Below are 24794 nucleotides of genomic sequence, written 5' to 3'. Positions count from 1 at the left end.
CCAAGCATTTTGGATATGGGAGACTCAACCTGTATGCGTACCGAACTTACAGTTTCAATGTTGTAAATTCCACACATCAAGGTATCTTTTGAACTGTTTCTTCAATCATTATCATTCCAGTCCGAGAGATACACCAAAAAGTTGATTTATTGTTACAAAATACATCCAGCGGTTTTTTTTTAAATACAAAAAGTGTATTAAAATGTTTCAAATAATAAAAGAATCCAAATCCAAAAGGCAGTCCAAACAAACAATATAGGACATGTATTGCATATAAATTCAAAAACCATCCAATGTCATCAAATAGAAATAAAGTTCAAAATAATGCAGGGCATACCTCTGGAAATAATAAAAGCAGCACACTTCCATAGAATCGGATCAACGCGTTTCAGCTCTCTAGGGAGCCTCTATCAGCTATCTATCTATATCCTATCTAGCTATCTCATATCTATCAATCTATTTATCTATCTAGCAATCAATCTATTCATCTATCAGCTATCTATATATATATCAATCTATCTCCAATATATCTATCTATTTATTATTTTTATATTTATCTATCTCATGTATATCTATCTGTCACTTATCTATCTTTAAATAAATCAATCTATTTATCTATCAGTTATCTATCTATCTGTCTATCTATCGATCTATCTGCTTTCTATCTAATTATCTATCTATCATATCTATCTATCTATTTGCTTTCTATCTAATTATCTATCTATCTATCTATCTATCTATCTACCTGTATATCTATCTCATGTTTATCTATCTGTCATCTATCTATCTCATCTATCTGTCGTATCTATATATTAGCTATCCTTTTATTTCATATCTATCAATCATTCAATCAATATATATATTGTTCTATCTGTCAGCTATCTATCTATCTCATATCTATCTATCTATCTATCTATCTATCTATCTATCTATCTATCTATCTATCTATCTATCTATCTGCCTTCTATCTCATATCTATCTATCTATCTATCTCATATCTATCTATCTATCTCATATCTATCTATCTATCTATCTATCTATCTATCTATCTATCTATCTATCTATCTATCTATCTATCTCATATCTATCTATCTATCTCATATCTATCTATCTATCTATCTATCTATCTCATATCTATCTATCTATCTATCTATCTATCTATCTATCTATCTCATATCTATCTATCTATCTCATATCTATCTCATATCTATCTATCTATCTATCTATCTATCTCATATCTATCTATCTATCTATCTATCTATCTATCTATCTCATATCTATCTCTAATATATCTATCTATCTCATATCTAATATCTATCTATCTATCTCATATCTATCTATCTATCTATCTATCTATCTATCTCATATCTATCTATCTATCTATCTATCTCATATCTATCTATCTATCTATCTATCTATCTATCTAATATCTATCTATCTCTAATCTATCTATCTATCTCATATCTATCTATCTATCTATCTATCTATCTATCTAACTATCTATCTATCTCATATCTATCTATCTCATATCTATCTATCTATCTATCTATCCATCCATCCATCCATGCCCCCAGTAGTCATGCCCCCTGTGGTAGTGGCCCAGTAATAATGCCCCACCTCCAAGTAGTAGAGCCTCCAATAGTAATGCCCCCTGAGTAATGCTCCCAGAAGTGGTGCCCCAATAGTAATGCCCCCCGAGTAATGCCCCCCCCCCGAGTAATGCCCCCAGTAGTAATCCCCTCTGAGTAATGCCCCCAGTAGTAATCCCCCCTGAGTAATGCCCCCCCCGAGTAATGCCCCCAGTAGTAATCCCCTCTGAGTAATGCCCCCAGTAGTAATCCCCCCTGAGTAATGCCCCCAGTAGTAATCCCCTCTGAGTAATGCCCCCAGTAGTAATCCCCCCTGAGTAATGCCCCCAGTAGAAAAGCCGCTTGCACTAAAAAAGAAAAAGCTAATACTTACCTTAAGCCCCGTTCCCGCTCACGTCCATTCCGCCCGGCTGCTCCTCTGTACTATGTGCACTGTGTGAGCCAGAAGCTGAGGCTCACAAATGAGCTCCAGTCTCCGGCTGCCACTGCGGGGAGGGAGCCGGGTGCTCGCTGGTTACAATCTCAGCGGGCGCCTGGCAAATGGTGCCTCCCTGCGGCGCCGGGGTTAGGTTGGCCGGAGGAGGCGGAACTGGTTCCATCTCCTACGGTTCACGTTAACCCCGATGGATGTGGGGGCCCTTCAGGTGTGGGGGCCCAGGGATGATCACCCCTGTTGCCCCCCCCTATTAATACGGATCTGTATATACTTCTGTACTAACCGTACCATGTGTCACCTGGTGGAGAGAGGCCACTGATTACACCCTTCCACTAAATCGTATTTCCTACTTGTCTGTTATCCATCAGCATCTTTTTTGTTTCTTATCTTTTATTTTTACCAACCTACTTTTTTATTCATCAGCCACCTTCTTAATGTTCTTTATTTGTGCATATTCATATGAATATGCCTTCCATTTATTTCTTTTTTAATGGTTTGTAATTATATGTGTATTATGTAACAATATGGTTTGATTGTATCATTGATTGATACATTTTGTGAATGTGACCTTGAAACTTGTAACACTGATTGAGCAATTGCTCAAAGTGAAGATCACAGCTGTGCTGTGTTACCAATGGATTAAATCAGTAGATATCCTATTTAAACGGACTACTGAGAATACCAAGCCAGCCCTCTGACAAAGTCGAGACGCATAGGGCCGTGGCTTGACTTACGGACTACCCGATGTGTAGTAGCTGCCTGCCGGTGGTGATTGATTTCGTGCTTCACAAACTGGTGGTAGTCGGCCCTCAGACTTAGATCCCTAATACGGTTGCTGGTGTGCTCAGGATTGGAGCAGACGTAAAACGTAGTCGACAAGCCAGGTCAGAACCAAACGGACTATTCGGAACCAGGGAGCAGATGTATGCAGGTAAGCAGGTCACGGAGGATAGCCAAAGGTCAAAACCGGAATACCAAATGCAGTACCAGGGAGGAGATGGAATCAGGTCACAAAAAAAAACAATGTCAAGAACGAGCAGTCGATTACAGGTCAGAATGTTGGAGTAATGCTTGGGAGCCTATACTCCTTATATAGGAAGAGACTTGTATTTGGCGCTCATGTGACGTCACCTAGGGTTCGCCAGGTCCTTTAAAACTATTGCTGAGCAACCCTATCGGAGCCGCAGCCGCTGTCAGGAGGTGGAGAGACCAGCCTCTGGGACTGCACCATAGCATGCCCGAGCGACTGCAGAGAGGGAGAGTCAGCCGGACCCTGAAGCAGTGGCCGCCGGGGACCTTCTGCTCGCTGAGTCGCAGAACACCTGCATTGCCGGACCAGGTAAGTCAATGCCAGGATCTGGCATACTGTGACATTAACCATCCTCTAGGGGTGGGCACCCAACACCCCAGAAATGGTTTTTTAGGAAATTTCTGTCGATAGGAGGAGTTGTGATGCATGAATATCCGAGGCCTTAACCCAACAACGTTCCTAAGGACCATACCCCTTCCAATCTACCAGGAACTGAACTGTGCTTAGTGCTTTTCTGGAATCCAAATTTGTTTTACTTCGTATTCCTCTTGGTGGTTTACTGAAACAGCCAAAGATAATGTAACGGGTGTCGAAAACTGGTTGATTACCAGAGGTATAAGGAGGGAAGTGTGAAACACATTTGGTATCCTGAGTGTTCCAGGAAGTTTCAGTTGATATGCCACCGGATTCATTATTTGGATAATTTGGAAGGGACCAATTAATCTACTGTAGGTGCGAACTTCATTGTAGATACCTTCAAGCGTAGATGTCTGGTTGATAACCAGACTATTACCATGGTTCACGAAGGAACCCTTTTCCGCTTTTTATCGGCAAACAGCTTATAGTGTGGTGAAGCTTTACAAAAGTTATTTTTTTACCTCCTTCGGGATCTTTAGAAAATCATCCACAGTACCACGGAGGGCTGGAAGTGATACTGACCAGTAGACTGGAAATTCAGTAGACTGGAAATTCTGGCCATACAGAATGGAGACCGTATTGAATGAACAATAGAGAGTGACCAGATGCCTCATGAAACGGGTTATTGTGAGTGAATTCAGCCCATGATAATAGCGAGATCCAGTCGTCTTGATTGGCAGATAAGTAAATCCGAATAAATTCCTCCAAATCTTGAATCATTCGTTCTGTCTGATCATTACTTTGAAGATGATATGCTGAGGAGTAACTCAAATTGATATCAAAACACTTACACAGTGCTCTCCATAACTTGGAAGTGAATTGTACCCCTCGATCAGAGACTATGGGTTAACTTTACTAAGAATCATGTCCTGTCTTGTCTGTCCATTTTTAAACACGGGTAGGAACAATCAGAATCTGGATTTTCAAAGCATAATCAGCCTCGGGCCTGAGCCAGTCCTGGTTCTAAAAATACGGGGGGGGGGGAAATGTGTAGGGTTCCCCCGTATTTTAGGATCCAGCACTGGGCTTTGTAAACCAGTCCTGGTTTTAAAAAGATGGAAAATGGTGTGGGGTTCCCCCTATTTTGAAAACCAGTACTGGACTCAAACCTAGCTGGGGTGTAATGCCACAGCCAGGGGACCCTTTCACTGGGTCAACCTGGCCAAAGCATTAACACCCGAAGCTAGACAGCCCAGGCTGGGGATGTCAGGGGAGATGGGGACCCCCAATAAAGGGGTCCCACTCTCCTGAGCACCCCAGGTTTAGGCTGAAGCCTGAGACTTCTGGAGACTCAACTGGAGTTGTAAAATGCGGGGCAAGTTTGAAGCTGAAGCATCAAGACTGCTCCCTCTCTCATGCTCTCTCTCTCTCTCTCTCTCTGTGGCGAAGGTCTACTCAGATACACAAAGATATCAGGTCATCCAGAGATGTTGCCAATTACCTGGACACCAGTACATCCTTGATTTGTTCTGACAGACCATGCATAAATGCAGCAAGCAAGGCTTCGTTTTTCCACCCTAATTCTGAAGCAAGGGTTCGGAATTGAACAGCATATTGTCCTGCAGCTTGGTTGCCTTGCTTTAACTGCAGAATAACCGACCTTGTGGAGGGTACTCGTGCGGGCTCATCGAAAACCTTCTGGAAAGCTGCTAGAAAACTTGTGCTGTTATTTACCAGAGGGTCATTTCTTTCCCATAACGGAGAAGCCCATGCCAACACCTGTCTGGATAGAGTGAGATAACATAACTCACCTTTATTCTCTTGGTACGAAAATTTCTCACCTGGTCCTCAAACTAAATGGAACACTGATTCAGGTATCCTCGACAGCCTTTGGGGTCCCCATCATACTTTGAGGGATTCGGAATCTTGCCCAGGCAGTGGTGATGATTGTACTATGTCTTGGCGTGCAATCGCGGTGTGTATGCAGACGCCCACCAGCCTGTCTTAAGATGCCCACTAATGCATGTAATTTCCAGGATGTGTATGCAACCATCGGTAACATCAAGTACCATCGAAAGCGAACGCAGCACTTGTTGAAACGGCGTTGAAATGCTTAGGCACGCCTGCGTTACCATCACCACTCCCCGTTTCTATCGATCATCCCCTGTTACCACCCACAAACAGCTTCTCCTGTCACTCATGCTAGGGAGCGAACATTTCCCGATCTCATGGACTAGTTCACGCGCGTACACTGCAATGCATGCGTAGATTGCAAACATTGTCAGGCTGCGTGCGAACACAGCCTAGCGAGCGGGTCTGAATCGGGCCCTCTGTGCGGTGAACCCAATGGCTGGTGGGTTATTGTGCAATCCACTCCTTACTGGTCCACGATTGTACATCCAATTCAAGTCCTTGTACATCAAATGTAAGCCCTATTGCAAAGATAAAAACACCTCCATAATGTGTCCTCTTCTGCAAATGAAAATCACTTTTACCATATGGGCATGTAAGTAGGGCTTATTTATGCATCAAATCTGCCCCTGATCCTCCCAACTCTTTACATCAGCAGATGCCACCCACACATCAAAGCTTTTCCCTGTATGTTTGCATATAAATAGCATTTGCACTTTAATAATATCACCTTTCAGTGTCTTGTGGTTACATTGACAGGCAAAGTGGACAGCAACGGAGAACATGAGGACAGCAGGTTGGAGAGACTGAAGGACGGCAGTGTGACCCTAGTGGAAGAGGGGGTCTCTGCTCTACAGTTCATAAAGAAGAGAATCAGAGGTCTTTCTTTAAATGTAGGTGTCACATAGGGCTCTCTGTCTTTGTTATTAAATAGCTGTAACCGCTGGTAGAAAAGGACAGCGGAATAGTGAAATGGAGTTTAGGCCACACAGTGGGCCTGTTTCAGACCCGGTCGCAAGCACAGAGCGCCCGCAAACGGGTCGATGGTGGCCCACAGCGCATGCGCACGATGGAGCTGGCTCCGTTGTGCGCATGCGCGAGACTTGGCTAGCGACGGGCAACCCGTCGCTCTGGGTCTCGCACCAAAGGGGGCGAGCTGTCGATGTTGAGTGACATGAGAACGCCTACCATTTGGGGGCGGCCCCACTGACATCACTAGTGATGTCAGTGGGAGCGCTCTCGGCTCTGTCAGAGCCGAAATCTCTCGGGCTTTCAGCCATGAGACCCTACCACAAGGGTCTCGTCGCAAGCCCGATGATCGCGATGGTCTTGACCATCGCGACTATCATCATGGCCGCTCGCAATAGCTGTGGGTGATCACCCACAGCTATGCGAGTGGCCAGGAGGCCATTCAAAATAAACAAAAGCCCGGCTCTGATTCAGAGCGAGCGCTCTGTCAGAGCGTCCGGCTCTGAATCAGGCCCAGTGACCCTTGACCAGGCTAGCAGGTGTATTAGGGTGTAATAGACATACAGCTGTGGTGATGTTCGTGGCATATATGATGGTACAGCACATATATACTGCATATAGTCTCACCTCTATGGGAGCGCTGCAACACTCAACAAAGTAATAGTGCAGAGTCGCGCATGCGCACTAGTGTACCGGTGGCCATCTTGGTGACGGTGCCCAGTCGGAGTCACTGTAGGGAGAAAGGGAGACAATGCAGGAAAGGAATCCTCTCCAACAAATGAATGTAATTTATAATACCAAACTTGCCAATGTTCTGGCTGAGGGGGCAGCCAGGTCAGCACATTGGGGGGGGCATGGTGGGGACTTGAGCGGGAGGCATGATCGCATAATCATGGCCCTATCCCCGCTACACAATGTAAAGAGTACCGGCATTGTGAAGTTGGTGGACGGTGCCACAATGGCGCGATTCAGTACTAATTGCTTCATCCCCCTCCCCGCTGCAGGGGTATGTGCATGTGTGTGTGGGAAAAGGGGGTGTGCGGGTTGTACAGAGGTTTGCAGGGGGCTGGTAGACTTGCCCACTTTTCTGGGCGGCCAGGGGTGCCATACAATTTTTGAGAGATTCCTTGCCATTCAAGGGGGAGCAGGTAGGTATGTATAATACCAAGGGAAGGGTGGGATTTACCATAGTACATATAATATTTGTTATAAGCCCCACCCACAAAACTGGTGCTTAAATTACTTTGATAATTCCTGACTCAAATAAACTCCTCAGATTTAAAAGTTTAATTATTTTTTTTTTCAGATATAAGTGACCTGTGCTTCTTTCTGTGACAGGGAGACGAGGACGCTTTCTACGTGGCTGATCTAAACGACGTGATACGGAAACATCGGAGATTTCGCCAGCAGCTGCCCCGGGTGAGGCCGTTCTATGCTGTGAAGTGTAACAGTAGTATTGAGGTTCTCCAGGTGCTTGCAGCCCTGGGTACAGGATTTGACTGTGCCAGTAAGGTAATCACCAAGAATTGTAATGAGTAGAACAGATAGAAAAAGTTTGTTGATGTTGCAACACATCCCAATGAGAAGATATTGGCTGATTGGGCAGGAGAGGGAAGGGGTATTCACCAACATCAACTCTGTTATGTAATTGACAGTTTAAATACCTTTCAAAGTACTATGGGCCTCATTCAGAGGCGGTCGGAGGATGCAAGCGGTCGCTCAGAAACTGGGCGGCCACTTGCATCCTGACCGCCCACCTCTGTTGCGGTCGTTAGGCTGTGGGTTAACACCTACAGCTCTAACAACCGCTCCGGTGATGGTCGCGATGGTCAGAGACCATCGCGACCATCGGGGGCTTACGACGAGACCCTAGGGTAGGGTCTCACTTGTCGTAAGCCCCGGAGAGCTTCTGGCTCTGTCACAGCCGGAAGCTCTCCACTGACATCACTAGTGATGTCAGTGGGGCCTCCCCCAAACGGTAGGTGTTCCCATGGGAACACCTCAGTTTGGGCTGCCACCCCCCCCGGCCCACCTTCCAAACGGGGCAAGCTGTCAATCAACATCAACAGCTCGCCCCCTTTGGAAAGAAACCCACTACGACCAGCGCTGTCGGTCGTAGCAGGTCTCACGAATGCGCACTGGCAAAACATCGAGGCGGCCGTGCGGCCGCAGACCGTACGGCCGCCTCTGAATAAGGTCCTATGTCTCTGCTTTTTCCACTAGTTTTCTAACCACTGTAACCTAGGATGAATTTCTTTAACTACCAATAAGCCAATCATTTGCAGGTTATTGCAATAAAGAAAAATGAATCTATTTAAAATAATGTAAATAGATTTGAGCTATTTGGGTTTGCAGAAATCCGAACACACCCAAACTCGGGGTTTCCGAGGACGATAGAGTGACGATTCAGGTCTTCCTGCCAAGCTCGGATCTCTGAACAAAGAAATACATCATTTTCCCGGAAGTGTTTTGTTTTTAAGACAACTGTGGGAGCACGATTCTTCAAACAAACTGTCGTAGATAACTGCTTCTGTCTAATGTGTTTAATGTGCGATTTGCACGCTCACTTACACCATTCTGTTCTGGTGTGTATGCGATGGTCAATTGATGTTCAATGCCATGCTTCTTTAGGAAGATTTCCTCATATTTGTTGAGATATTCTCCTCCATTGTCAGACTTGAAGACTCTTAGTCTGTGACTAGTTTAATTTTATATTTATCTCTTGCAGTCTGCACTTTTCTTCATCACTTCACTCTTTCCTGTAATGAAATGTGTGTCATTCTTGTGAAATCATCTATGAATGTTATGAAGTATATGTATCCACTTATTGATATAACTTCTACTGGACCACACACATCTGTATACGCTCAGTTCTGCTTGCTGATTCTGGAAATGGACAAAAGCTTTGTTTGCCTGTTATACTTTTCTCACACATGGGCCTTTCTGTATCAGTCAACTGATATTCCTGTAACCATCCCATTTTTAAGTTTCTAGGCATTATCATACCTAAGGTGATCAAACCTTCTGTGTCAGAGTTCCATAGATAGTGAGACAAAGGTCATCATCGCATAACACTGTGTGTCAAGGACATACAATTGACAGCACCAGGTACCTGTTGCTATTGCAGTTCCTATTTAATGTACTTTCCTCTTGTGAACTGGAATCTGTAACCTCTTTGCTGTAAGACACTGATGGCTTTGAGGTTTTCCCCATATCTGGTATATAAAGCACATCTTGGATTTGTGTGACTTTGGTTTTAGTCCTTATTTTCTAATAAGTAGTGAATGTCCCAACTTTTGTAGCTGTAAGCACTTAATTTCAAATTCCTTTAATTGTTATTGGATCACATGTATTCAATGTAGTGAACCACTCCTCATTGCAGCTGAAATGTCTAGTGGCACCCATGTCAATACACCAACAATTTTTACTTTGGATGTCTGTGACAATCAAAGCTGACTCATCTTTGCTGTTGCTTTTTTTAAACTGAGTGCACTCCTATACAATCATCGGGCGCGTTCTTTCGATTTCAACCTGTTCTTTCAATATCAAAAAAGTGTGTACACAGCATCAATCATGTTTTGTTGAATGAAAACTGGTCAAAGCGAAGGATTGCATCTTGTATGCAGTTTAATATTCTTCCGATTCGACCACGCCAAATCGGACCAAAAGTGCAGCTGTGTGTACGCACCTTCAACCGTTCTTGTGTTTCTATACCAGCAGCAGGGCTGCCTCTGTGGTTGGTACAATAATTGTTTTTCAATATTTTGCTATAATTTCAAAGGTTGCAAGAATGATTGTATAGGTGTGTACAAACGTGTCGGCACTGTGGTCGGAACTTCCGATCAGGAGTGAAATTGATTGAAACATCGCATCAAAAGTGTGTTTGCAAAGGTTTGTTGCTTTGTGTCCTAGTTTTTTACATACATACCATTTCTATTAGAATTTTAGTGTGTAATGCAGTATTCTCACCATTCAACTCACCTGGCACACGTTCCTGGGACTGTAGCAGACAACAGGTAACCGACTATCACAATATCAGGGGATTAGCTGCTATGGGGCCAAATTCTATAAGATCCTACCTGCCCTTACAAAGCCCCATGTGGTAATTGATGGGGTCTACTTATGCCCCTCATGATTGCATTTTATATCAAAATGCACTTAGCTGTTTCCGCCTCACAGTGAGTGAACATTAGGCCTGATTCAGCAAGGATTGCAGTTGCTAATACACCATTTGCCATTGCCATCGGGATTGCAATCACAGTGACTATGCAGACCCATCGCAGAGTGATTGACAGGAAGTGCCGTTTGTGTGGTGGTGACGGGGGGGGGGGGTGGTCGGGGAAACGCAGGTGTGCCAGTGTGTTTGAACGGCATTGCATGGGTGTGCATAACTTATCCACTGCGATACCATGCGCAGCCTGAGGCCTCATAGCATGCGATGAAGGTAGCAATTAAGTAAGGTGATGGTACTCGATTGTACCGATGGTTCCGCAGTCTTGCTAAACATTACAGATGTGTGTAAGGTAAAGTGGGCGTCCTTATGTAGTGCTGTGGTGGCATTTGCGATTGCAGTGGATTAGCATACTATCGTAGTTGAACTGCATTTGTAATCGCTATTACATTCGTAGTTGGTTGTGTTCTGAGTCCCGGTTCGGTTCTGCAGTCAGTTTAGATCTCGGATTTAAAAACTGAACTCGGGTTTGTGGATTGCATCAGGTCCAAACAGGTCCAAATTACATGATTTTAGCAGTTTTTTTTTTCTTTTTTAATATACAGACCCAAAACCAAAATCTAAAACCTAAACACATAAAGGTGGTTTTGCAAAACCAAACACGAAGATGAATCCGAATCCAAAACCAAAACACGGGGGTCCGTGTACATCTCCAGTAATAATCTAGTTGCTGAGACACGATAAGAGTCTATCCTGTCAATTAGTACGAAGTAAAGTGATCACTTGAGCAATCGCTTTGCTTTTGGGTTCAGACCCCGGCCGGGCAGCTGCGTGATTGGCATAGCAAACATCTCAAGCTCACTGGAGGGAGATGGCAGCTGCCGGTCACAATCCCGACAGCAGAATTCCGGCTGGGCTGGGCTCTGTGTGGCTTGAAGGGGGCCCCCGCAACTTTGTTGCCCTGGGGCCCCCACAAGCCTTAATCTGGCCCTGCTTAGAGCCCCGTTAGATGCAGTCCAGAGCCCACTCAGTCACCCCCCTTTATATGCCTTAGAGCCCCCTCAGTCATGCCCCTTTATATGCCTCAGAGCCCCCTCAGACAAGCCATACCTTTTTTTGTGTCTCAGTCCTCACAGCACCCTCATGCCAGTCCAAAGCTGTCATTCTGCTGTAGCTTGCATTGGCTTGCTTACCCCTCTCTCTGATACCCTTTTCACACTGCAAACCCGGGTCACACCCAGGATTTTGTACATGGGTCCATCCTCAGTGTGACCCGAGACGTAGACCGACCCAGCTTATTGACAAGTCATTGACATCACCGTCGTCGTGTGCTGAGCTGGTGCTTGGAGATGAGATCATTGCCTATCCAGGATGAGCAAGCCTCCGGACAAAGCTTCTAATTTCTAGACTCTCCGGAGAAATCCTGGATTGATTGGCGTGTGTGTGTTGCTCTGCCTGTGTGCATCAATTGTGATATTTCTATACCTGTGCGTAATACTCCTATTCTATAAACACCAAGGGGTATATTTACTAAAGGGAGAGTTTTTAGAAGTGGAGATGTTGCCCATAGCAACCAATCAGATTTTAATTAGCATATAACTAGCACCTTCTAGTAGACAATAACTAGGATCTGATTGGTTGCTATGGACAACATCTCCACTTCTAAAAACTCTCACTTTAGTAAATTTACCCCCACGTTTGGGACTGTTGCCAAACTGCCTCCAGATTCATTGTCGCAATTTATTTATGTAATTGTGAAGCATTTGGTTAACGACTTCTCTTGAGAACACTGGCAGCAATGATATCATTTCATGATATAAAATAAAACTATTTTTATAAAAATGTGATCACTTTTAAAATGAATCTGTGACCTTGTAGTAGAATAAACACTATTGTACTTCCAAATGGTGGTACGTGCAATTTAAATCAATCTTAAGACCTTTTATTTTATCCTCAGGGCGAGATACAGATAATTCTAGGAATGGGAGTACCTGCCGCTGATATTGTCTACGCAAACCCCTGCAAACAGCCGTCTCACATCAGATATGCAGCCAAGCACGGTGTCAACAAAATGACATTTGACTGTGAGAGTGAACTGATGAAAATCTCAGACAATCACCCAACTGCTGAGTAAGTGACGAACAGTCTAGAACCAGCTTTTCTGAGAGATGTTGTAACATTCTCACTCAAGATATTAACACCTTCATGATTATATGCATTGATTAACGTACTGTTCCTCCCTTCCACCAGAATAGCAATAGCGGCATGGATATACCTATCTGCTGCCCTTTCTGTTAATTAGTCTTTACTACTCAGTGTTAACTATTGCTTAGTAATCCCACCAGAACTCCTGTTACAGTGCTTCCTGATCTCAATCCATTAGTAACTATGGACCTGATTCAGACCTGCTCGCTAGATGCGATCGCTCGCTCCCAGCGTATGCAAATCCAGCGCATGCCCGGCAAGGCAGGCGATCGCACGGAAAGCATTAGCACGCCCACTATGTCTTGGCGAGTGATCACTTTGTGTATGGAGACGCCCACCAGCCGTTCATAAGACGCCCACTTGCGCACGTCATCTCCTGGAAGAGCATGAAAACATTGGTACATCGAGCACCATCGGATGTACTCGCAGCGCTTGAGGTTGACTATACCTGGCCGCAAGCACTGCGAGCACTTCAGTGTAAAAATCAGCCAGGTGACGTGTACTATGATGCTGCATCTTAATTATGCACGCCTATGAAACGGCGTTGAAACACGTTCGCACCTCCACTCCCCCGTTTCTAGTGGCCTGCCCCTGTTACCACCCACAAACGGCCTCTTCTGTCACTCAATCAACTGGGCTGTCTATGCTGGGCGAGTGAGCGCTTCCCGATCTGTCGCAGTGGTTCGCGCACGCGCATTGTGATGCATACACATGCGCAGAATGCAAAAATCGTCCAGCTACGAGCGATCGCATCCTAGCGAGCAGGTCTGAAGCAGCTCCTATGTTCCACTTTCATCAATTACTAACTGCACTCCCTTCCTAAGTCTAGTAGTCCCCTGGAACCCTCATTTGTTCTTTGGAGGCCATTGCACATTCATTATGATTTGCATAGTGTGGCAGTATCACCAGAGGTGGCGCTGGTGAGCAGCAGATTCTGTGTGGGGCAGGACAGATCCGCACACACAGAGTAGAAAAGCATTGTGTGCGGATCTGTCCTGCCCCACACAGGAAAATGGGGGTATGCTTACCCCCATTTTCATGTACCCCAAAATCTTAAATGGGATGAAAGGTCATTTTAAAAAAACAGGGATAATTTTTCAATTACCAATAGCAGGTGAAAAAAAGTGCAGATTTGGGGCTTAGGGGTGCAGGCTTAAAAAAAAAATAGAATGCCCCCTTAAAACGAAATGTGTCAAAAAAATAAAAAAAAAATCGGGACACCCCAATAAAATTATTTTAAATTTTGGGGTGAAAAAAAAAAAGTGAAAACAAAATGCTAAACTAACAAAATTCATTGTGGTGGGGTCCCCAAGTATGTGGCAGTTGTTTTTTTAATTACGCAGAGTAGCGGCAGGTGTATTTTTGAAGAATTTTAAAAATGACTTTTAGGGACTTAAAAATATGGTTACCCCCATTTTCATGTACCCCAAATTTGATGGGACCACTTTTAAAACCGAAAAAAAAAACCTGTGCTCTTCTACATCACTTCTTCAATGTCGGGAAAAATAACCACTTGCTGCATCTATTTAAAATGTCGACTTTCTTCTGCAGGCAAAAACGGGGGTACCCATAGTGATCCCCAAGGTCTGGACATCTTTAGGGGGGGTCCTACAATTATTTCCCAAAAAATCCCGTATTTTTTTGTCGATCCAAGTTTCGCCTGTTCCCGATTTCGCCTACTTTGGAATTGAATACGGGGAATAGTGGGCACGTGCGCAATACTTTTCCACCTGGAAAACAGGCGAGGGAGGTGAAAAGTCCAGACTTTTCGCCTCAAAATTAATACAGACCAAAGTGTGATAGTGAAAACAAAAACAAGTTGTTCCTATGTTATTTTGTGCCAAGTATCATGGGAAATAAAAAGAAAAATTCTAAAGGCAGAATTCTTGTTGTAAAGTTTCATTCTCAGTCTAGAGAAATGGAAAACCCGGGCTGGAGTTTACGGTCTGAATGTGAAGAAAGTCGGTTACATGGAAGGGATTTAAAGCTGTTTGAAATCCTCTGTGGTGAATCATTTCAAATTGATGGGGTAAACAGTGTTATTCCATTGTAAGAGACATTTAAAAAGCAGAATAAAGATGTCAGTGTGTGTGGTCAGTGTATGGTGCAAGGTCCACTGGGAGTGGACTATGGGCCTGATTCAGACCAGGACGCTATGCTGCGCATTGAGCGATTTTTTGCAATTTGCGCATGCGTTTGAGTCACAATGTGCGATGCGCAAACCAGTCATTGCGATGGAAAAGTGCTCGCCCGTAGCCCGCAGTCAGGCCGCTATTTTGAGTGACAGATAGTGCCGTTTGTGGGTGGTAACAGGAGAAGGTGCTTGCAAACGGGGGTGTGGTTGTGCGAACGCAGGCGTGCCCGACCGTCAGAACGGCGTTTAATGGGTGTGCATAATTAGCAAAGTAGCGTCGTTACACACGAGACTGGGTTGTATTTTAGCCAGAACTGCTCGCAATGTTGTGGTAGGAAAAGGCTACTACAAGCGCTGCGATCAGCTCCAATGGCTCTCGATGTTCCCGATTAATCCTGCAACTGCCGGAGATGACGTGTGTTGCGAGTGGCAAAGGGGCGTCTTTATACAGGTGTGAGAGCATAGTGCGGCCGCTCGCTATTACTTAGTGGGCGGCTTTACGCGACACAGTGCGAGCACATTATTTAAATAGCCGGCCCCTTTTAGCCAGCGAGCGGACGCAAATAGCGTCCGTGTCTGAATCCGGCCCTATGTCAGCATGGGAAAAGTTGACTCTCTGTGTGAAGTTTGGCGTGAAACACTTATGCACTATTGTGACCAGATAAGTGACTTGGAGGACTAGGCTACAAAAGGGAAGCTTTTGCATGTGCAAATTGAAAAGACGTTACAGAGTGAGTTGTCATCTTTGAAAATAGCATTTGAGCAGGAAGAAATAAAAAAATGTGAAGTTCTTAAAGAGACAGACCTCAAATTAGCGGTTATGTCTGAACGCCTTGAGGAGGCTAAAATGTTCCAGTTTGTTACAAAGTATGAGAATGATGTGCTCCTAGCAAAGTATGATCTATTAGAGCAATTTAGTTGCTGCTAAAGCAGTTTCAGAATGTCTGATGGAAAGAAATGTATTCCTGGAGGGAAGTCTGCATAAAGCTGCAAAGCAAAATTAATCTTTGGAGAGAGAGCTTAATCTTGCCCATGGCAGGGCTTGGAAGTTGCAAGAACAGAGGCCCTGTTTCAGAGCCGGACGCTCTGACAGAGCGCTCGTTCTGAATCAGGGCCGGCCTTCTGGTCTTTTAGAATGGCCTCCTGGCCGCTCACATAGCTGTGGGTGACCACCCACAGCTATAGCGAGCAGTCAGGAAGATGGTCGCGATGGTCTGGACCATTGCGACCATCGGGCTTGCGACGAGACCCTTGTGGTAGGGTCTCATGGCCGCAAGCCCCAGAGAGATTTCGGCTCTAACAGAGCCGAAATCTCTCCCACTGACATCACTCGTGATGTCAGTGGGGCCGCCCCCAAACGGAGGTGTTCGCATGGGAACGCCTCCGTTTGGGCAGCCACTCCTCCGGCCCGCCCACCAAAGGGGGCGAGCTGTCACTCAACATTGACAGCTCTCCCCCTTTGTTGCTAGACCCGGAGCGACGGAGTGCCCGTCGCTATCCGGATCTCGCGCATGCGCACTGGCCCACCATCGACCCAGTTGTGAGCGCACAGCGTTTGCGACCGGGTCTGAATCAGGCCCAGAGTGAGAACCTTGGGAAGTGTCTGCTAAGTACACAGGACCAGTTGCAAAGATTCCAAGTGGAGAGGAATACCAAAGAAATGGAGTTTCAATGTGAATTAAACATGGCAGAGTCTGAAATAATTGTACAAAAGTTGAGAGTTGCTGAATTTGAAGTTGTGTAGTGCTATCTGCTACAAGCTAAGAGCAAGTTGGAAAGTGCCATGGTGAAAATTGCCCAGCTGGAAGAGCAGCTGTCTGTAGCTCAGAAAAAGTTCCACATGATAGTGGGAAAATCTGAAGAGGAAAATAAGTTAAATAACATTCTGAAGTTGGATTCGGGACCCAAAATGGCATCCGATCTCTTCACTGAAACAAGTGTGGCAGAAGTACATAAACATAAGCAGCAATTGTTACAGGTTGATCCTGAAAAGCCTGGAACATAGAGTGTCTTGAGTGATGAGTAGTGGGACCATAGAGATGTCCTCATTAACGATACCAGTGTACAAGAAGGGACAGAAGTGTCGGAGTTAGGAAATTCTCTAAAGGTTCGTCTTGTAAGAGTGGATGAGATTCCTTGCAGTGACTTTTAGCATACAGTAATAGCTAAGGGTGTGAAGTCCTCCCACAGGGACACAGGTCCAGGTGGCAAAACCATGTCTGAAATTGGCAATAGAGAAATAACGTATACAAATGGTGATCGCATAACCTGTGAGGCAAAGGTACAAGATGTACAAAAGTCTACAGATATGTTGATGGCTTCCAAAGATGAGACTCTGATGTCACTATATGAGCACAGTGATGTGAATGTGCCCAAGTCATGCATTTTTGCAGTGGAAAGCAGAACCTTACAAGCAGTTAATGGTAACAGTCTTGTGAAGAGTAATTCTCATGAATGTGAAGTAATGCCGTCATGCAACCAGGATAAAACTTGCAATACAGCTGAATTTATCTGTGAGGAAGTGAAGTGGTCTCAAATTACAAAGCTGGAAGCAAAATGTCCAGCTAAAGTGAATTGGAAAATAAAGAACTCTGTGGAAAGTGAACTTCAACCTGTGCTGGTGGAACATGTGGAAGTTCATTATATTTTCAAGGCTCAAAAATCGGGAGCACAAGACAATCCAAGAGATCTATGCCTTAATGAAGTGGCAGATAGCCATCAAAGCCGTGAGATAAATTCTGTGGATGAATGGAGTAAATACTCAAGTATCTTATGTGGACATGAGTCCGGAGTATGAGGGTGACAGTGCCAGTACATGGTCTGTTGACATAAAGCCAAGGTCTAGAATTTGTGATGCTGATGACTGTCAAGATACTGATAGCTCCTCTTCTTTTAAAGGGCCATAAGTGAAGTATGCCAATAGCCAATACAGGCCTTTAAGGCTGAAGATTAAAGATGTGACAAGTAGAAGTTGGCCAAAAGATGTGCCTTTAATAGGTTTAAGTGGCAAGAGTAAAGATGAAGTATGTCGCTTTGGAAAAAGTAATTTCAAGTTCTTAATGCCTCTTGCAGTACCCAAGGGTGAGCCTCAAGTACTGCATAAAGAAAGCAAGTACCACCATTGGTACCATAAAGTGAGGCAAAAAAGTGAGGAGAAAAATTAACTCCGGAACTTGGAGGATGTGACCTCCAGAAATTACCAGAGTCTGGATGATCTTGGATCCAGTGGATGGTTCTGAGAATAATGAAGAGGGACTTCGCAATGTGAATGCCTTGTCCCATGTAGCTGAACCCACGGGTTTCAAGCTGGGGAGGGGGATATGTGGCAGTATCACCAGAGGTGGTGCTGGTGAGCAGCAGATTCTGTGTGGGGCAGGACAGATCTGTCCACACAGAGTAGAAAAGCATTGTGGGAAGATGCCTAATGGCTGCCTTGTGGAGAAAGCTCAGGTGTGGGCTAACGAGGAGGCAGACCAGTCAGGCTGCTGTTGGAGACAGTCTATGTGGGACTGTGGCAGCCAGAGAGCCCAGTGAAGCTGAGGAAGCCATTGGGAGCCAGGAGGCCTGGGTCTGTACCTGCAGGAGGCAGGGTGGACCCCAAGACTCTCATACTGTGTGACATTGAAGCAGCTGGGCTGCACGCTGAGGAAGCCAGGGCCTACTGTATACCTGGAGGATACAGGGAAGTCATAGAGACTGACTGTGTTTATATAGCTGTAGCAGCCAAGCCAGGCTGGAGCCGGCGATAGACCTGCAGAGAAACAGGCTTTATTGGCAGATTAGCTGCACCCTTATAGAGAGGGTTCAAGAAGTGAGTTAGACGCCCTAAATAGGGGCTAGGTTGTTTATTATTTTCTGTTTGTTTCCTGGCTTTCCATGCTGGAAAGTAAAGCATCATTTATTTACTTGAAAGCTGTGTGTGGACCCTCATTAAGCACCTAAACACTGCACCAATCCTCCCTCTGCCAAGCTAATTACCCCCAAGATATCACAATAGGAACAAACATACAGTATATATCAATGCAATACTCCACATAAACCATATTTGAGTAGATCTCTGTATGCATTCGTATTCTGCAAACCTAGGCACATGACACGTGTCAATCATAGATGCTAACTATGACACCAGCCAAAGTAGTTTCTAATATAATGTCCCAGATTACTTGTCACATCTGAAGTGAGAAGTGGACCCGGACTGGGTGACGGAGAGTCCTTGTGAGAAGTTTCCTGATACTGGAACGCGGCTGGACAGAGGGGATACTTATTTATGAATAACTCTGTCTTTTGCGGGAGAATGCAGTGGATGGAGAACCACAGCAAGCTTGTATCCACCAGGTATTCTGGGCACGACTCTGGAGATGCAGAGAACTGGGAACCTGGTACCGATGCTGACTAGGAATGCTGGTGAGGAGGCTCTGTAACGTGGCATAGGTGACAGCGAGTAGATTCAGAAATCTGGAAACCCAGGTGGCAGAGAAACCACTACAATACTGCACTCCAAAACCTCCAGCAGGGGGAAGACTACTAACAGATGCAGTGAAACATCTCCCACCCCAGTTGACAAGATACTTCCTATATCCTTTGGAGTGATTTGGGTGTGCCATCCCTTAATAAGAGAAGACAAAAGAGAATCAAGCAATAACTGTTCACTTTTATCCTTGGAAATGGAACATTGATAGGTGGAACATTTAATCAAGTGAATTTGGTATAAACATCTATACCCTGACCTTTTGGCACAAGGACTATACTTATTTTTTATATATTTGTTCACTTAGAGACCACTCCTGTATAGGATTTGCTTCCTGTTTTTTTTTAAGTGCTGGTGAATTCTAGGGTTAGGGTTAGGCTGCGGGAGGCAAGATTAGGGTTAGGCTGTGGGAGGGAGGTTAGGGTCAGGCTGTGGGAAGGGAGGGTTAGGGTCAAGCAGTGGATGGTTAGGGTCAGGCTGCGGGAGAGGATGGTAGAGTCAGGCTGCGGGAGTGGATGTTAGGGTCAGGCTGTGGGAGGGGAGGGTTAGGGTTGGGCTGCAGGAGGGGAGGGTTAGAGTTGGGCTGTGGGAGGAGAGGTTAGGGTTGGGCTGTGGGAGGGGAGGTTAGGGTTAAGCTGCGGGAGGGGAGGGTTAGGGTTAGGCTGTGGGAGGGGAGGTTAGGGTTAGGCTGTGGGAGGGGAGGTTATGGTTAGACTGAGGGAGGGTTAGGGTTGGGCTACAGGAGGGGAGGGTTAGGGTTGGGCTATGGGAGGGGAGGTTAGGGTTAGGCTGCGGGAGAGGAGGGTTAGGGTTAGGCTGTGGGAGGGGAGGTTAGGGTTAGGCTATGGGAGGGGAGGTTAGGGTTGGGCTGCAGGAGGGGAGGTTAGGGTTAGGCTGCGGGAGGGGAGGTTAGAGTTGGGCCTGTGGGAGGGGAGGTTAGTGTTAAGCTGTGGGAGGGAAGGTTAGGGTTAGGCTGCGGGAGGAGAGGTTAGGGTTAGGCTGCGGGAGGGGAGGTTAGGGTTAAGCTGCGGGAGGGGAGGTTAGGGTTAGGCTGTGGGAGGGGAGGGTTAGGGTTGGGCTGCAGGAGGGGAGGGTTAGAGTTGGGCTGTGGGAGGAGAGGTTAGGGTTGGGCTGTGGGAGGGGAGGTTAGGGTTAAGCTGCGGGAGGGGAGGGTTAGGGTTAGGCTGTGGGAGGGGAGGTTAGGGTTAGGCTGTGGGAGGGGAGGTTAGGGTTAGACTGCGGGAGGGTTAGGGTTGGGCTACGGGAGGAGAGGGTTAGGGTTGGGCTATGGGAGAGGAGGTTAGGGTTGGGCTCTGGGAGGGGAGGTTAGGGTTAGACTGCGAGAGGGTTAGGGTTGGGCTACGGGAGGGGAGTTTAGGGTTAGGCTATGGGAGCGGAGGTTAGGGTTGGGCTGCAGGAGGGGAAGTTAGGGTTAGGCTGCGGGAGGAGAGGTTAGGGTTAGGCTGCGGGAGGGGAGGTTAGGGTTAAGCTGCGGGAGGGGAGGTTAGGGTTAGGCTGTGGGAGGAGAGGTTAGGGTTGGGCTGCGTGAGGGGAGGGTTAGGGTTAGGCTGCGAGAGGGGAGGTTAGGGTTTGGCACCAGAGGGAGGGTTCGGAGTTAGGCAAATTCACAGCCGCATGTCAATATCAGCTGATCGCTGGACCTGGAAGACATCGCTGCAGCCACCAGACCCACCGTACCAGCTAAGTCACAGCTAGACCATCAGGAACATTTTGTTGACCTTCATCAGTAGCAACATGGTGAATGTTGACATGGTCAATATGAACATTGCAAGCATATCGACATTATGACCAAGTCGACATTCTCATGTCGACATTATGATGGTTGACAAAATACACCACATCCACTAAACAGGGAGGAATAGAGAGAGCTGAATACTGTCAAGTATTGTTTTTTAATAACCATATATCACAAAGAAGATTAGTCTTGACATAGGTGATAAAGGGTACGTCTAAATTAAATTCTACCTAACCAATCATGTGTTGTCTCTTTTCCATACCAAAAGTTTATCCAGTGTTTTACTGTCTCTTCTGTGCAGGATGATCCTTCGTATCAGCACTGATGATAAGGAATCAATTAGTTGTCTCAGCAAAAAGTTTGGTGCCCCCATAGAGATGTCTGAGCACCTCCTGAAGGTCGCAAAGAGCCTAAATCTGCTGGTCACTGGAGTCAGGTAATATGTAACAGATTGCTTGTGCACCATTGTTTTGATTGCAGTGAGGACAGTGACGGGATTACCTGATGCAGTAAAAAGAGCTAGATGAATATTCTGAATGTCTTCATGTTGATAAGAGACTGATTTAGGGTACAGCAAATTACATTATTCCTGCCATAGGGCCTGATTCATCTTGGATGGCAGTTGCTAATATGCACGCAATCGCCAGATTGTTGTGTACTGTGCATACATATGCATTGCAGTGCGCAAACCGACCACTGCAATCGGGACTGAGATCGCAGTGACTACGCAGACCCATCGCAGAGTGATTGACAGGAAGTGTCGTTTGGGGGTGGTGAAGAGGGGATGGTCGGTGAAACACATCAAGTCCTTTGTTCGGTTCGTCGGGATCCAAGGGTTGCCAATATCTTGAAATCGGATTACTACATTTTGGCGACTGTGCTTGATCCTACGTTTAAGTCATACATTGTGTCTTTCTTTCCAACTGACCCGGATCTTAAGTGATGCAAAGAGCTCCAGGTGGGCAAGTTGGCAGCTCAAGTGGTACACGACACAACGACATCTCCTCCTTCAGTTTCAATGACAGCAGCCAGGAAAAAATTCAGCTTTCCCAAAAGATCCAGTGGTGACGCAGAGGAATCAACACAACATCGTGACATCTGGTTGGATCTAAAAGAATTGCCAAAAATTAGTGGCACCGCTACCACGACTCCATCCGATACGGAATTATTTTAATGACACCGTACACATAGGCATGTCACAGAATCTCTTAGACTATTGGAAAGGCAAATGCTTTGCATTACTTAAGCTGCCCACTCTCCAATGTGTACTCGGAAAGAAATTTTAGCACAACAGGGAACCTTATCGGTGATCGGCGTAGGAGGCTACTTCCCCAAAATGTGGAAAAGATGATGTCCATCAAAATGAACGGGAAATTCCATGAGGAAGAGCTTTACCGCTAATTACGTAAGCTAGATACAGAGGTACCTGTAATAGTGTATGCCAGCGGGGATGAATTAATATTGTGTGAGGATGATATGCACACTGATGAGGGTGAGAAATCAGATGAGGAGAATGAACTGCCTTATGCCCATTGGTAGCTTGTTTTGTGGGGGTCCAAACTAACCAATCACTTCAGCCATAAGTGGCAGTCCCTGTCGATGAAGTGATTGGTTTGTTAATCTGTGCATGTCCTGTTTAATATATACAACAGAAGGGTTGGTGGAAGGGCCCAAGGACACCTCTTTTCTTTGCAATATGCACTGATTGGGGGATTGCTGTCTTTTTGCGTAGATGACAAACATTTTTATAGTTTACTAAACTGCCATCCTGTCTGCAGTGCCACTGTTGTTTCCTAGATGTGCCATGTTGGAAGTTGAACTACCACAGCCACTGAAATCTATGACATGCGGTTGTAAATACCAAAAGTGTCCAGAAATGTTTATTGCCACAGACAGCATCTCCTGCATGCCCCTTTCATTTTTAAAAGAAATTCTGAACCACCAAGTTTATTGGGTGGGCAAAACATGGGACATCTTCACCCAGTTGTAATTATTTATTCATTTCTGCCCTGGTATTTTAGTGTGAGCTCTCCTTCTGGTGGTCCTGTGTGAAATTGTGCCCAAATCACTGCAAAGAGACTTTATATCAAATATAAAACCCGTGAAATTTAATGCAGGATTGATGACGTTTTGCCTCCATTTTGAATCCAAGCCTGGTGGGAAAACCCCAGTCGGGGCACGGGTCTCATCGGATACCCCTCCTCCCTCATAAATTTTCTTCAGAATCACAATATTCAATTAAATTTACCAACATATCAATCCCTCCTTTCCCTTCCTTCCACTACATATATACTATACCTCCCTCTGGCCACTGATCTAGTTCTTTTTTAATGAAAATGTACTGCCACTCTGTTTCCTATAGTACCATGTTGGAAGTTGAACTACCACAGCCACTGAAATCTTCTACATGCAGTTGATGAATGGCAAAAATTTTCAGAATATTTTACAACCACAGACTGCATCTCCTGCATGCCTCTGATTTTTTTTTTTTTACATTCTGAACCACCGAAGAGCTCCACTGGGGAAAGGACTGATGTGAATGAATACATTTTCTTTGTAAATGCCTCCCCGCCTCCCTCATAAATTTGCTTTGGAATCCAAAACTTAGATTAAATTGACTACAAATCAACCCTTACTTTCCCTGCCTTCAACTACATACACACTCCAACTTCCTCAGGCCTCTTGATTAATAAAAACATTTGTTTCCTGATGTGCCATGTTGGAAGTTGAACTGCAACAGCCACTGAAATCTTCAACATGCGGTTGCTGAATGCCGAATATGTCCAGTAATGTTTATGGCCACAAACATCATCTCCTGCATGCCCCTTTAATTTAAGAAAAAAAATTCTGAACCACCCAGTTGATGGGACTTAATGTTCACCAATGCCCTCACCTCCTCTCACATAAAATTGCTTCGGAATCAAAATTTTTAATTAAATTTACAAACTAATCAATCCTTCCTTCCTTTCCCTGCCTTCAACTACATACATATTCCCTCTCCCACAGGCCTCTTGATTAATGAAAACAGTTGTTTCCTGATGTGCCATATTGGAAGATGAACTGCCACGAGTTTGTGCCACCCACTGCTGTCGCTTAACTTAGTCAGCCAGCTAGCTCGGTGCAAACTTTTTTGGCTAAATTGGATTATAAAAATATTGTGAGGTGGTCAAAATTGACTGGAAATGAGTGGAAATTAATGTTATTGAAGATTATACTACTCTAGGAACAAAAAAAGGCTCAAATTATGTGATTATATAGTTTTTTGCCAATTTTGGGGAAAAAAATCCCAAACCAGTCACGGCAGTTTGGCAAAACCAAAACTGTCTGACGAATTAGAACCAAAAACAAAGCCAGCAAAAATGGTTCGGCACACATCTTTAGTTTTCAGAGACTAAATCCGTGACCTTGCGTATAATATTCAACATGGCAACTAGTCGGCAATTATCAGACTGCTGTACATCCATCTTCTTTCCTCAGCTTCCATATTGGTTCTGGCTCCAGTAACCCCCAGAGTTTTCACCAGGCTATTGCAGACGCCAGACATCTGTTTGAAATTGGAAATAAACTGGGACACCAGATGAGAGTCTTGGATATTGGAGGGGGGTTTCCTGGTCACCAGGATTTCCAGCCAAAATTTGAGGAGGTGAGATTAGAAGAGATTTTAATCACCGTAAACTGCCGGAAAAGAGATGGGGGGCAAATAAAGCTTCTTCATTCGACAGGTGCAGGATCTTTTGTTTTTAATGGCGCCTTCTGTAACTAATCTGT

At 45.2% G+C, this 24794-nt stretch overlaps 1 protein-coding gene across 1 annotated transcript in view; it reads left to right on the top strand.

Moving 5' to 3' along the window:
- Positions 1–3259: 3259 nt before the first annotated feature.
- LOC148522737 (antizyme inhibitor 2-like) overlaps positions 3260–24794 on the top strand; it is a 72095-nt gene continuing 50560 nt past the window's right edge. Inside the window, exons 1-6 of the mRNA XM_088473780.1 lie at positions 3260–3364; positions 6061–6216; positions 7631–7804; positions 12421–12593; positions 21328–21462; positions 24504–24669. Coding sequence (XP_088329906.1) covers positions 3260–3364; positions 6061–6216; positions 7631–7804; positions 12421–12593; positions 21328–21462; positions 24504–24669 — 909 coding nt within the window. The remainder of the gene's footprint in view (positions 3365–6060; positions 6217–7630; positions 7805–12420; positions 12594–21327; positions 21463–24503; positions 24670–24794) is intronic.

Source organism: Taudactylus pleione, unplaced genomic scaffold (assembly GCF_031769625.1).
Source record: "Taudactylus pleione unplaced genomic scaffold, aTauple2 ptg000140l, whole genome shotgun sequence".
NCBI lineage: Eukaryota > Metazoa > Chordata > Amphibia > Anura > Myobatrachidae > Taudactylus > Taudactylus pleione.
Note: the sequence above shows the minus strand (reverse complement) of the source record. Positions and strands in the feature narration are given on the sequence as shown.